The sequence below is a fragment of the Papaver somniferum genome, chromosome 5, assembly GCF_003573695.1.
Source record: "Papaver somniferum cultivar HN1 chromosome 5, ASM357369v1, whole genome shotgun sequence".
NCBI classification, from domain to species: domain Eukaryota; kingdom Viridiplantae; phylum Streptophyta; class Magnoliopsida; order Ranunculales; family Papaveraceae; genus Papaver; species Papaver somniferum.
This window is the reverse complement of record NC_039362.1, coordinates 66,193,729-66,208,894: the sequence shown is the minus strand read 5'-3', so window position 1 is coordinate 66,208,894 and position 15,166 is coordinate 66,193,729. Positions and strand designations below refer to the sequence as shown.

Sequence of the window (15,166 nt, the reverse complement as noted above, 5' to 3'; positions counted from 1 at the left end):
CAACTAATTAAAAAAATATTTGAAATATACACTGGTTAGAGGAGGGTGAACAGATTTGGACTGCCCAGAGTGCCTAAACACCCCTAAACATTTCCACCAATCAATTTATCTCCTTTAGAACAAAAATAGTTGTGCTGCCAGCTCAATTTTCACGTGCACATAATCACGTTATTCAGGAACAGGATACACTTAAGTGGTGCCCCTCCAGGATTATAAACTTTAGATTCAAAACTTTTCTCTGTTTACACAGCTTCCGTCATTTCTGATGTGTCCGACCAAACTCTAATCCTTTTTTTTCTTGTCTGAATAAAACTTTCAAAAACTAGCGCTGAAATCTGAAGACAAATTCTCTTTGCTCTCCCTAATCCCTATCTGTCCGTTCGAGGTATCAAGAAAGAGATTCAGAATTACATGTATTGAGAAGCAATTTATTCATCCGTAAGTGGGTATTTTTTCTTTTATTATCTGCTTCAAACACTCAATTCACAGGTTTTGCCGTATTTTAGCTCAAATTCAAGCAAATTTCTCCTTGTTTTCAATCAAATATTTCATTTTTATGTAATTCTCAATTCTGGGTATCTTATGAAAATGCTATATTTTTTATGTTAGAAATTCAAATATCTGCCCAAACCCAAAAAGCTTCCAATGCACATAGTTGGAGATATTGTAAAAGCATTGTAGAAATCAGCACCAATTGGCCCTTGCTATTTTTTTGCTAAAGTTAATTTGATTATGTTGTTGGCATGTTCGAACTACTAGTCTATTTGTGTATGTTTTGTATTCTGTTTCGATTAATATCGGCTAGGATAGTCTCCTATTTGTGCTTTGACTGTTTACTAAATTCGCATAATTTAGCGACCAAGACTGCTGCTTTGTGGTATCCTTAGTAGGACCATAGCGGCAGTGAATTGGCTTCTTTGTGATATCCTTACTTTTGTTCTTGCAGATGTCTAGTAACTTCAAAATTGGTCACAATTATTCTTTCGATGCTGATGAACTCTTACATATGGGAGCAACGCGTTCGGAGGTATAGATTTCTCTTTGTCTCTCTCTATTCCCCGTAACAATGGGCACATATGTTTTTAAAGAAGGCTCAAAGCAAATTATTTGCTAATTGTGGCCATAACAAGAAACTGATAGAAACATTACTCTTCTCTGCATCACCTGTCCCTTGCAAAGTCCACTTCTACAAACATGTTGGTCTTTGATATAGTTCCAGGATTACAAACTTCTGTTTAATTTTTGGTTGATTAGTTTGAGAACACTCCAACATTTGGTACATAATGATGGTATGATGACGGTCTTCAGTTATAATTAGAAATCTGTTAAAGCGTTTGTTTTTTCTTTATTCCTTTTGACATTTGTGATCTTATTATCTTCATAGCAGTTGAGGAAAGAAAGAGACGTGCTTAAAGAATCACAGTCCAAAAGCGATGAGGAGATCACAGTAAGTTTTAGCATTCAGAAGGTTTTTTAAAAAAATTGGTTCTTATATGTATCTGCAATTCTATGAAACTCTTTGAAGATTTTACCAGTGATAAGATAAGAAACTGTTGTCTAATATTTCGGAATATGTGTATTTGGTTTGGAATCCTGCGCTTTCACTAGAACAAGTGAAACTGGTTTTGGAGGGCATAAATTGTTCCTCTACAGCAGATGAACTTTGCAAGTATAATCTTGTAGAGGTATAATGTTTTAATTTGGTAAAAAGTATCTCATTCATTTCCAAGATATGTTCAATGCAGAAACTAGAACTGGATTTACAGTCATTATCCGAAGCTCATGCAGCAGATAGGAAACACATTCAGGAGTTGCAAAGAGAACTGAGTAACTGCTCTCAAGAATTAGGTACTTATTCTTGCATGCATTTTTGTTATTTCCACTGTAATTGTTTATAGAAACCAGTGGACCTGCACAACTAGTTGCAGGAATAACTTTTTGGGGTGTAGCATCAAGTGCATGCGTATCTGATATCAAAAAAATAAAAAATAAATAAAGTGCAGAATACTAGTATTAGATTTGCAGCAAAAATGTGTCGCCTGAGAATCGAATTCAGTTTCTTGCATATAAACTTATCCAACGTTTCTTTACAGCATACCTTCAGGACCAATTAAATTTGAGGAACATAGAAGCAAACTGTTTGGGTGAGCATGTACATAGCCTTGAACTAAAGCTGGTGGAAGGAGGAAAATTACGTCAAAATGTTAGCGAACTGAAGGAGGAGTTATCTAAAGCCAATTCCGATCGTTTTTTCTTGATGCGCGAATTGGAAAACAAGGAAGTTGAACTACAAAATTCCTCATTATTTATTGAGAAACTGGAGGACACAATATCATCTGTTGCATTGGATTCGGAATGTGAAATTGAGAGCTTAAAGCTAGATATAGCAGCCTTGGAAAATAGTTCCCTTGAGGCTAAAAAGTCTCAGGAAGAAGCTGTTCAAGAAAAAGATAGGTTTGAGTTCCTATATCATGATGCCAAAAAGATGATCAAGCGCTTGGAGAGAGAGAATACAGAATTGAGGAAGAATATAAGAGATTCAGAGGGGAATTCAGGAATGTATTGTCAAAAGGTTGGGGAGCACCTAAAAGTCGAGATTTCAGCATCAGATGTAGTCGGGTATGTTTCATTAACTTCTTATTTACTATGAAATGACAATATATCACCTATGTATTTACTTCAGTCAAGGAGAATAAGAACCTCTTTCGGTGTATGATGTCCTTGGTAGGCTTAAAGTCTCCTTCTGGTCGAGCGTTCTTTTTGATAATCTTTGGGATTCCTTTTGAAAGTTTGTGCGTATACATATTAAGACCTGACGTGCATCAAAGTTCAAGAATTTTATCTTAACGCTCTTAATTTATTTTATAGCACTGCTGAGGAACTTCTTAGCCCACTACTATCAAGATTGGCTGTTGCAGCAGAGTCGGATAAAACATTAAAGGATGACATAGAAAAGATGTCCCATCAGATTTTCGAATACGAGCGTCTTGTGAAACAGCTAAAGGTTTGAGTTGTTTGACCAAATTGTATATTTTCTTGGGAACAATTAGTTAAGGAAGTTATTAATGCATGGAGGTTTTGGTCCTCAACTTGATAAAGTTATACCCTCAGCTTGATTAGGTCCAGTTTCAAATGCTGCTAAAATTGTGATGACACCTGTATAACTTGACCTAGCACTTGAAAACTGTCATGAATCAGTATCTAGTTGTCAATCAGTTTGGGTTGGGTGCTTTTCAGTTTGTCTTGATCACTAGATCCTTTTCTGTGAGTTAATTTTGAAGGAGTCTTTCTTAGAGTAACATTGTGTACTTTTACTAGGAGGATCTGAGAGAAGAAAAGTCAAAAGCAAAGGATGAAGCAGAGGACCTAACTCAAGAAATGGCAGAATTAAGGTACCAAATCACGGGCATGCTCGAACAAGAGTGCAAACGCCGTGCTTCTGTTGAACAAGTATCCTTACAAAGAATAGCGGAGTTAGAGACACAGGTATTATTATTATTATTTGCTTTTTTCTACTTGAATGCAGTGTTGTCCAGACGTATTAACTCTCTTACTGTACGCATTGCCCTCCAGGTTCGGACAGAACAGAGAAAGGCCTCTTTGGTTAACAGGAATTTTCGCGAGGCACAGATCCTAGCTGATACCAGATCCTTGGAGATCCTCCATTTGAAAAACGTCTTAAAGGTAATTTCTCTAAATAGCCACGATAGATTAGTGCATCACCTGACAGAGTAGCTGTTTTGGAGAACAACTTAAATAGAAAACTGAAAAGCTAAAGATGGTAAAAATGGTCTTCAAAGCTCCAAGAATCACTTTCAGGTATTTCTTAGTTTAATTTGCATTTGCTTAGAATTGTGATTTCTGCAAATATCTTTTTCAGGGGATACAATCAAATATACATAGAAATGATATGTGCAGTTGTGGCCAGTGTAAATTAATGGTAATCTAATCGGAGATTGCTTTGACAAAAAACCTTTAGAAGCTGAACCTTCAAAAACAGTGGGTTCCATTGAGGATGATGAGATAGTATCTGAAGAATTGAGAATAGCATGGAATCTAGAGGAAACTTAAAAGTTAAAACATCCAACTATTTTAAGTCGTTGACACTTGGTGGTGAGAAAACAAGAAATTTCAGCACCTAAAAAGGCCTAGACAGATAAAGCTCTCATGTTGAACGGTGATGGAACCCTCGCCTCCTATCAGACGAAATATGTTGTTGTTTTTTTTTTGTGGGTCGTCAAAATTCGATTGGTGTAAGTATTTAAAAATAAAGAAAACTCAGAAACTCAATCTCCAATTGGCAGTTATGATTAAGAAATATTACACTTCTTTTAAACTCAATTTTCTTTACCAAGTTTATCAAGCCTTGCAAATTCTAAAGTGCAGTTCAACCCAGTATTTTGTGCCTCAAGCAGCAAGCATCCGCAAGCATGGAACAATAGTTTGTACATAGAACAATGGGCACTTTGTCCGATTAGGACTTAAATTCTCTCCCTCTCTAACAAGATTGTGACTAATCTTAACAGAGTCTTTATGATTTAGGAATAGTCATTTCTTATTTCTAATACTTTTTTTTAAACTAAAAATAACCACAACATAAAAATGCACATAGTATCCACTTGCTATACACATTCTAGAAAGGAAAGAAAAGAAAATGATGAATACAAAGACTGGACTGATCATGATACTAAGACACAAATTTTTAATGGTAACAAACCTCTGAGATAGAAGACAAGTAATTTAAATAAATACTAACGTAGTGACCACGTACGGCGATTATGATGAGTCAATGATGAGAACGATGTTATAAATGTATGTGTTCTTTTCTTCATCGATATCGACAAGAAGCTCGATTGTGATGATACCAGCAGCAGCACTGATGGTGATTAATCCTACCTGTTAGAGATGGGATTTGGACCACTTGGGACTTCATGGTCACTTGCTTCAAACTGTTTGGATGAACGCTTTGGATGATTGTCATCATGAGACGTGGGTGTAGATGTAGTTGTAGTAGTCGTCAATGAAGTTGTAGATGGTTGAGATAAAAATCTCCTTGTAATCAGCGATGAAGTATCCATGGGTATCATCATCTTCGATTCGTCTGTACCCATAACCCATGTTGGATTAGAAAGATGAGTAAAGAAGATAAAGCTTATAAAGAATAAGAAAACAAGTAATGTTTTTGAAATTTTCCTTTTGATGATGGTTTGATCATGAGCTGATGAAGATGTAGAAGAAGAAGAAGAAGAAGATGATGATGTTATTGTAATTGTTTCCATGCAACCAGGACTACCAGTAATACACCACCCCCCAAGAGCCAACAAGAAATCAATATCCATGAACTAGGTAGAACCACCAAGGGCTGGGGTAGCAAATTCAGAGTAAGAATAAAACAACAAGCTTCAAACAAAAGTAGCTAAACAGAATAGAGAGAAGATAAAGATGGGAAAGAAAGAAAGGAAAAAAGAAAAAGAAAGTAAAGGCTAGTTTTGATATTTGAACCACATTCGTTCTTTTTGTTAATACACTTTTTTTTTACGACGATTGTCCAGCATGACATGCCGGAGCAGTAAAAAAAGAGGATGCTGCATGGATGCCAAAAGTAACAGCGGCGGATTACACCACAATATGTAAAATAGCAGATTCTAGATGAGTTCAAATAGTTGTTTTGTTTTACCTCTAAGCATTGAGTTCAAATAATGGATGACATTTAATTTGACGGTAAAATAAGATAACACCAAAAAAATTGCATTGACATTTGATGCATCAAATGCCAAATATTGGAGTTACTAGTCAGTAGACTCAGTACACACCGATCTCCTTGCCTGTATATATGGAAATCAAACAGTCGAATCCACATGTCTCTGCTCTCTCTCGTCTCTAAGGGTACCCTAAAATCCTATAAAAGGTCTACTGCCGTCAGCTATTACTGCTCAAGTCTGGTCTTCTTTGGGCTGCAGGGTTTTTCTTCTTTTTCTTGTTTTGATCAATAAGGCCGCAGGTTTCTTCTCATATACTTACTTTTTTTTCTAGTTATCTAATAGAGGTCGTTGCTTTCAATGTCATATTTCAACGTTTTTTTTTCTTTTTTACTTTGACCCATTTGTTTGTGCTTTTTCCTTTATGGATGTTCTCTTTGCATTTTCACGGCATTTCTTCGTGGTTCTAATGGAGATGTTTCGTGGACATTGTTCAAGAATGGTGATCTAAATTCAAAACTTTGGACATATTGTTCTCTTTAATGAAATTATCTCTTTTGTTGGAAAAAAATTTCTATCAAAATGGTTGGATAGATAGTGATGGATTCCTTCAATTTTTGGATTGCTCGGTACTCTTGTTGGAATTTTGTTACTTCTCTTCGTGGAATACTCGATGTTTATACCTTTTGCTTGTAATTGAACTTTGATCATGATGTTCTTGGAGTCCATATAATCTATATTTTATCATGAATGAAATTATATGCGATGTTATCAAAAAATAAATAATTCCACATGTCTTCTCTAGCAGCAACAAACATATTTCCATGTTTTGACTTCAATAAAGCGGATTCCACATCCATGACATGTCATAGCTCATCAGTAATCCAAAACCGTAATGCAACAAGATAAAACATGTGTACATGATATTTATAAGAGGTAGGATAATAGTTTATGAGCACTTTATGTGTGTGTTAATGGTGGTTTTTAGCTTAGGGTTAAAATCGTAAAACTGTACATCTGACATGACGTCACTATGACCATTAACACATTTATTGAATCAATCAGCATGCCTAAGTAAGAATTACCGGGGTACCTTTTTTTACATGGGTCATGTTCCACGGCAGAACCCTTAACACTGACTGACATCATCTATGCCAAACCCTAATTCTCATGCTACCGCGCCAAGGCATGCCGACCATGCCAGCCGCACCACTGTGCCAATGGCAAACCATGCCGGCCACATCTTCGCGCCAAGGCATGCCGACCATGCCAGCGGCACCACTGTGCCAATGGCAAACCATGCCAGCCACATCTCCGCGCCAAGGCATGCCGACCATGCCAGCCACACCACTGTGCCGATGGCAAACCATGCCAGCCACATCTCCGCGCCAAGGAATGCCGACCATGCCAGCCGCACCACTGTGCCGATGGAAAACCATGCCAGCCACATCTCCGCGCCAAGGCATGCCGACCATGCCAGCCGCACCACTGTGCCGATGGAAAACCATGCCAGCCACATCTCCGCGCCAAGGCATGCCCACCATGCAAGCCGCACCACTGTGCCGATGGCAAACCATGCCAGCCATCTCCTCCTAAGGCATGCCAAACATGCCAGCCGCACCACTGTGCCAATGGCAAACATGCCAGCCACGTCTACCGCGCCAAGACATGCCAACCATGCTAGCCGCACCATGAGCCAATGGCATGCCAAACCCTTGGCCCCACCATGCCAAGCCAACCACACCTTGCCTTGGCCCCAACCATGCTAGCCGCACCATGCGCCAGTGGCATGCCAAACCCTTGGCCCCACCATGCCAAGCCAACCGCACCTTGCCTTGGCCCCACCATGCCAAGCCGTCTGTGCCAAACTCTTGGTCCCACTATGCCAAGCCGTCCGCGCCATTTTGCCTTGGCCCCACCATGCCAAGCCAACCGTACCTTACCTTGGCCCCACCATGCCAAGCCAACCGCACCTTGCCTTGGCCCCAACCATGCTAGCCGCACCATGCGCCAATGGCATGCCAAACCCTTGGCCCCACCATGCCAAGCCAACCACACCTTATCTTGGCCCCACCATGCCAAGCCGTCCGTGCCAAACCCTTGGCCCCACTATGCCAAGCCTTCCGCGCCATTTTTCCTTAGCCCCACCATGCCAAGCCAACCGTACCTTGCTTGGCCCCACTATGCCAAGCCGTCCGCGCCATTTTCTTTGGCCCCACCATGCCGGCCTTCCCTATGCGGCTACCAAAAACGAAGGCGTGCAATGATCGACGACCACCCTTCAATCCTAGATGCAAATCCTAGCCGTCCAAGATCGCCAAACAACGCATGGTAACCTTTGGCCCAAAACCCTAGTTTTGGCCACGCCAAACCGCGCCAAGGCATGCCATGCCACATGTTCCAATGGCATGCCCACCACCTTGCCGCGCCATACCATGCCGGCCTTCCCTATGCGGCTACCAAAACGAACGCATGCGACGATCAATGGTCATCCTTCAATCCTAGATGTAAATCCTAGCCGTCCAAGGTCAACAAACAAGCATGGTAACCTTTGGCCCAAAACCCTAGTTTTGGCCATGCCAAACTGCGCCAATGCATGTCATGCAACATGTGTCAATGGCATGCCAACCACCTTGCCGCGTTATACCATGACGGCCTTCCCTATGCGGCTACCAAAAACGAAGGCGTGCGACGATCAACGACCACCCTTACATCCTAGATGTGAATCCTAGCCATACAAGGTTGCCAAACAATGCATGGTAACCTTTGGCCCCAAACCCTAGTTTTGGCCACGCCAAACCGCGCCAAGGCATGCCATGCCACATGTGCCAATGGCATGCCAACCACCTCGCCGCACCACGCCACGCCATACCGGCCTTCCCTATGCGGCTACAAAAACGAAGGTCTGCAACAATCAACGACCACTTTTTCATCTAAGGTGTAGATCTTAGCCGTCCAAGGTTACCAGCTAACGCATGGCAACCTTTGGCCCTAGTTTGGTCGCGCTTAAACAAAGCTAAAACCCTAACTTTTGGCCGCGCCTAAACTAGGCCATATTAAAGCCATACTGATCATGATTTCATGCCACTGGATACCAAACGAAGTGTTTCAATAATCAACAACTACCTTTCCTCTTAAGATGCAAAATCTCGACCGTCGAAGGTCACTACCGAGTCGGCAAGTCTCCCAAGCTCAACTTGCTAGACAACAACAACGTGACACATGTTTTCCATGAAAAAACTCGAGACATCAACGCATGTCACAAACTGGGGGATGCTCATTGTGTACTGGTTTGGCGGTTTACAGCGTGCGGCGTACACTACGCCCGTTATAAGAAAGTGTCATAAGGATGAGGCGGTTAGTAAATACAGGGAGTAATGGTGAAACACTTTCTTTTATGGAACATCAATTCCAGGCGTTACCGGTTACCACCTCCTCCCATTTACTCACCCGTTTTCCATTTCTTAATGAGACCAGAGTACGTTTCACTTCGACTTGTATAAATAGGCACTACCTATTTCCACCGAACAACAAGTTCAGGTCAGGAGCATACAACACTCAGAAAACATTTGCTAGCTTTCCATCTGTCAGCTTCCCACTTTCTGATACAAGTCGTAGAAAACAACTACTCTTCCAGAATTAATTATTCTGGTCTCAACACTTTCTTCGCTTCCCTCCCCATAACCAACCCTTCTCCTTCACTTTGTGACCGAAGCAAGTCTGGAACGACCATTTCTTGGTTTAGGCCGGATTTGTACAGATTGATCTCTTTAATCTAAAGTACTCCCTTGCAGTATATTGTTTAGGGTTTAAATTCGTTTCTCACCCACACATCCGAAATTACCAAAATCAGCAGAAACCGTTTTCACCCTCAAACAATTGGCGACCACAGTGGGAGATTGATCTTTCGGTCACGATGTCGGTTTTCAATCCTCGATCTCATACCTCGACCCAGACGTCAGGACAGTAGAATCAAACGATCCGCTCGGGAATCAACGTCTCAGCTACCAGGCGGCTCGATTACCAGTCATAACACGACAAGGGACGACTGGGGACTCCCGATGGGTTAGAAGCAAACGATACGACCAGGGATTGGAGACACGACAAGGAATGACTGGGGACTTTCCACAGTCACAGCGATGTTTCCCACAAAACTCGGTCTTACATCCGGGAGATTCCTTTTCACCAGAAGATCTGAAAAACCGAGTAAGTCTTGCCAGGAAAAATACATGGTCTACTACCTCAAGTCTTCACAGGAGAAATGAAAACCAATAGCCATATTTTCCCGTGCTTCATGCTTTCTACTATCGCACAACATTCAAAATTCCATGACTCTCCTGGGGTACTCATGACGCTTATGTTCATAACCAAAACATCATTATTCTAAAGCGATTCATTCTAAATAATAATTCAAAACCCTCAGGGTAACATCTGTCTACCAACCCAAAAATTCTGGAAATCAAAACCATAAACTAGGCGTTTCATTTGCCTTTCAAAAAAAAAAACAACCTAAAATAAGAAGTTCAGAAGACAGAAATGCGTTCAAGGAAAGTTTTTCAACAATGGCTTGCTCTTCTTGGAGAAATCCTCCTTCGTGCTTTGGAGAGCCTCCCTCTTCAACTTCAACTTCCTGGACAACTTTTCGACTTCCGCTTCCTGCTTCTTCACCATATCCGCAGAAGGACTTTCGACTGTTTCGGCCAGCAAATTTTCAACCTCAGAGAGACCTTCAACGAACCAAGGAACATTAAACTCGAAGTTTACACACACGTCGCGATGGAACCTCCAGCTCGAGACTACATCCTCAGAAACAGTATGACCTATCACGTTGCACATGTCGTCAATCGAAGAAAAAGCTTCCTCCACACGCTTAACCAATGCAAATCGACTAGTAATTTTCTTGGTCGTGGAGATATGTCCGTAGCTTTCCCATATCTTAGTGTATAGCGCCGCATGTTTGGCTGGCACGCTAAATCCCCCGATCAACACATGATCCGGATGAGGAACCAGGTATGGAGGATTGAAAGTGGCGCCCGCGACTGCATCAACGACAAGCAAGGGATTTTTAAGGACAATTGCACCTGCGTCCAATGGAATACTCTCCATTGTATGAGTCACAACGACGTTTTCATCTCGATCAACATCCATTTCAAGGTCACCCGGTGCAGCTGCCACAGTTGGAGACAAAGCTGTATCTTCGCCAGTCTCCATCTCAGGGACATCTTCAGAAATGGCTTCCCCCTATGATATCACAGATTAAATATTTTCTAAAGATAAAGGTAGAGAGGAAAGAAGAAAAAAACATGCGGGAGACTCATTGCTTCGCTTTCAGACCGACTAGAGGAAGATTCAACACTGCTGTCGGAAGAACTACTCTCGCCATCACTGGACTCTGAATTTTCATCCTTCTCGGGTTCCCCATCACCATGGATAGGCTCAGCACCGCCACCCTCCGTCTTGGGAAGCGATGTTTTCTGACTACTTGCAAGTTTGGTAAAGGCGTTAACGCTGCTGAGACCCTAGGAAAGATACAAAGACGGATACTCAGAAAAGAAACAAGGATATACACGATCCAACTAAAGTCAAGAGGAAAATCATACGTACCCGCATATTGGATGAACTGAAAGTCGGTAGGGCTGTCGAAACTGACTGGGAAACATATGCACGGCTTTTAGATCTTCGCTCCTTCACTTGGGGACTATTTGCATTCGGGCTAACGGATTTTTGCTTGGGCGAAGAAGGATCCCTCAGCAGTGGATGCTCCGCTAAAACCGCAGGAGAAGGCTTACCGCGACGGTTTTCTACCACATCATTCACGAATCCATGGAAAATTAGAAACTCATCCTGCCAAAATATGTTATATTTGGAGGTTGTTGATGGATTTCGTTCCGCAAGCAGGAAAGGGAGATTTTTACCCGACACAAGAACAGTAGCATCCAGAACAGTTGGCAACGAGACTTCTGGAACAACCGGCTGACGAACAAGTGGGACCCCTTGGTCAAAAACCATATGTTGAGCCGCCCTATCGATATTGTAAGAGACTGCTTTGCAAGATCCTCGAAAGAAAGACGACACATGACCGGGCGTGCAGCTTCGCATGAACACCATCTCTCCAACACTCATATCCTCTTTATCAGAAGACAAAGACATGCTCGGAGCAGGAACAAAGGTACTGATCTGAGTTATGGACGCATGCACCGGAGCCCATGGACGAAAATTGACCGTGTGCGAGTTGTCAAGGAATCCAACCAGTTTCGAACCAATCTTTGGGCGCCTATTCGACCAACGCAGTATTCTAAAGCCACCCCAAGACTCGGGAAGTACGGACAACGATTTTGGAGCATACCTTTCGAAGTGCTCCCACAGCCACGCTTGGATAAAAGCGGCATGAATATACGAATCCACTTTCATGTAACCATTTGAAGCGCACATATTCGCGACCAGCTGATCCAAGTGTGTGTACAGAGAACCAAGAAACAAGCCGCCAATAGGGATAACGCCACCTTTTTCCAATTTTATGACAAACTTGATAAGTTCATATCTTATCTCCTTCTTACCCGATCTGTCATCGAAAACATCTCTGGATAACCAAAGAGCCAAGAACGCCGCGACATGAAGCGTACTATTCTTATGATTCGGCTCCAACTCATCGAGAAACCACTGAGACACCCACAAGCCATAGAAGCACCTCGTATCGTTTTCTTTCCGAACAAATCCTTTTGATTTCGCAGCCAGAGCGGCGCGCATTTCTTCTTCATCTGCAGACAATTTGACATCGAGGTTTCCTATTACGGGAAGGTTCAGCAACACGGCCACGCTCTCTAAGGAGATAGTCATTTCACCCCACCTGCATATGGCCGTGTGAGTGTCTGGACACCATCTGGAAATAAAAGCAACCAAGCCTGGAATATCTTTCCTAATTTGAAGCACTGCGGAAGCCGCGACATCATCAATGATCCGCGCCTTGGTCAAACTGGCTTTTACACATTCCTGGCTCATCATGAATCACATCCATTTCTCAAAGGGACGCAACGGACTCACAGAGATTTTAAATCCAATAGGAGAAGCATGATACTCTTTCCTCTGAAGACAAAACCTTATTACACCTCCTGGCCGAACCGACCGGGCCTCTCCTTCACTTTCCGGACCAGTCAGAAGAATCGACACATACTTGGGATGATTTTTCCTAATCGTGGCGGATGTTGTAAAGAACTCATCATCTATGTTTGGCTTGGAATTGCCAACATCTTTCGGTACGGCAGAACTTTTCTCAAATGACATCTTAACGAGAATTCTCTCACGCTACTTCCACCTTCGAAATAACTACAATGGAACAATACGAAGAGAAATCATTACGGAAAGCGCATGGAAATTGTTTTATCAGACACAGGAGATCCATCCTGGACGCAAGCCAATTTGTTTCAAAGTCATAATGCGCATAGGCAAAGAAATGGGGACTGACATACCCTGCATCACCACCTCATCCCAAGGCCGTACCCTGCAGCAGGAAATTTGCGCCCGGCCGAGGAGGCGCGCCCCACCACGGGAACCATACACACGGCCACACCAGGAAAAAAAGAGTAAACCCCTAGAGGCTAGGTTTTCACGGGAAGGGAATAAAAATTACCAGCTCATGCATGCCTACTTTGCACGATAATTGAGGCGGACAACATCACTACAGTACCTAAATGTTACTACAAGTTCGTCCAAAGCATACCTACGGCTAGGATTCATACCAACGCAGAAGGAAAATATTTCTACAAGTTCATGAAAAGGTACGCCTACAGCTAGGGTTTGCACTAACACAAAAAAAAAACAACAAGAAAAGCAAGTTAAAGAGGAAGTGTTGGGAGACATACCTGGAATTCGCTCGTCCGCTTTACTGCTACCACACGACCAGAATAAAAAAAATATAGGTGTGAAATAAAAGGAGAGGCCGACCCTCCTTTTATAGGCGTGATACTTGGGAGTTTGAATAAGGAAAGGACTTCCTATTTAAGTCAAGTAAGGAAAAGAGGCAATCGGGCCCGCAAAGACAAATCACCACCATGCCAAGTCGTCCACGCATGCCTTGCCTCGCCAGAACCGTGCCATGTATTGACCCCACCACGCCAAGCCGTCCGCTCATGATTTGCCGTGCTAACACCAGCAATTCACCAAGCCAGCGTCATGATGTTCCCTAACCCATCCAAGGTGATGTATGGCCATACTAAGCCGACAATCTTCATCTCACCACTTCACGGTCTACACCACGAATAGAATCTATGCAAAGCCGCCAAACACGAGGATCATGGACTCTCCTTACTAGGGCTGTCAATGGAAGAATATCCGTCGGATATCTGGATATCCGATATCCGACAGGTTAAGAACTATCGGATATTCGATATCCGAGAATATCCTATAGGATATCAAAATCAGATATCGATATCCGATAGGTTAAGCTATCGGATAACGGATATTTATCCGATAATATCCGTTAGTAACAAAAAAATCTGTAAAGGTGAAATTATTCTCATACTGTCATACATAAAACTTGGAAACAGTACTCATAAGATGGCATCTGAATTGTCTTCATCTGAATGTAAGTCTCTTACTCACACACATACATGAAAAGAAGCACAAGCAAATGCTAAAGAAAGTAAAAACTTAACAGATATTCAAACAGGGTCTCTCTTGTCTTCATTCGTCTTCGGTTTCCAAAATTTCCATATCTGCATTATAACAATTAACAAGTCAACATTCAGATAGAATAAGATACACAACAATTGTCTAAGTAGTAATAATAGGAACTATGCACTGAGTTTAAGAAGAAAAAAATGTTTACCTTCATCACAAATGAAATCTGGCAACCAATCGCTTAAGTAGAAGTAAAAGCTACTAAGCTAGATTTCTGTATCCAGTTTCACTAATTTAATTTGAGCAGGAATCATACAAAGAGGGAAACTAAGACACATGAAACTCTCAAGCATCAATGCTACAGAGCACTAATAATACCAGCTTAAAGAAAAGACACTGAAAGCTTAGTCTTTGTTCCCCAGTCCCTAGTTCATCCAATACTATCATGTGTATGATACAACATTACCAAATCATTTTCAAGAACAGTGGTCACATAATCACATTCCCCTAATTATTCTAAAAATCTCTATGATGCATTTGCTGAACCCCTAATTCACTTTTCTCAAATCAAAAAAGAAAAGGGAAAATCATACAATAATCGATCTAAACTACTAAAAACCCTATATCCATCCAACATCTAAAATTCAAAAACCAAAAATTAGAAGAAAACTCACATCAAAAGATATTCATCAGTTTCCCTATTTCCATAAAACTTTCATAAACTTTCATAATCTCAGATTGTTAGGCCTCATATTCTTATTTAAGAATAAACCCATCTCAAATCTTTCTCTAATTTCATCATACCCTAAATTTTTTTGCAAGACAGAAACCACAAATCCCTAATTTCATGA

General features: G+C 41.6%; 1 protein-coding gene and 1 long non-coding RNA gene across 3 annotated transcripts; one reads left to right on the top strand and one right to left on the bottom strand.

Annotated features, from left to right (window-relative positions):
• The first annotated feature begins 261 nt into the window (after positions 1-261).
• Positions 262-4,341, top strand: LOC113281777 (myosin-9-like). Of its 2 annotated transcripts, none has more exons than XM_026530620.1 (9): positions 262-438; positions 947-1,027; positions 1,388-1,447; positions 1,746-1,848; positions 2,094-2,619; positions 2,869-3,004; positions 3,319-3,486; positions 3,574-3,684; positions 3,881-4,341. In XM_026530620.1, the coding sequence occupies exons 2-9, from the start codon at positions 947-949 to the stop codon at positions 3,947-3,949; spliced, it is 1,254 nt and encodes a 417-aa protein (XP_026386405.1). In that variant the 5' UTR covers positions 262-438; the 3' UTR covers positions 3,950-4,341. The 2 variants fall into 2 exon arrangements, with proteins under 2 accessions (XP_026386405.1, XP_026386404.1); XM_026530619.1 differs by having other exon boundaries at positions 1,385-1,447.
• Positions 4,342-14,179: 9,838 nt separating this feature from the next.
• Positions 14,180-14,560, bottom strand: LOC113278641. Its single transcript, XR_003325596.1, has 2 exons — positions 14,524-14,560; positions 14,180-14,410 (listed from the first exon to the last, which is right to left on the bottom strand). It is a non-coding gene; the product is annotated as an uncharacterized LOC113278641 (long non-coding RNA).
• Positions 14,561-15,166: the final 606 nt, after the last annotated feature.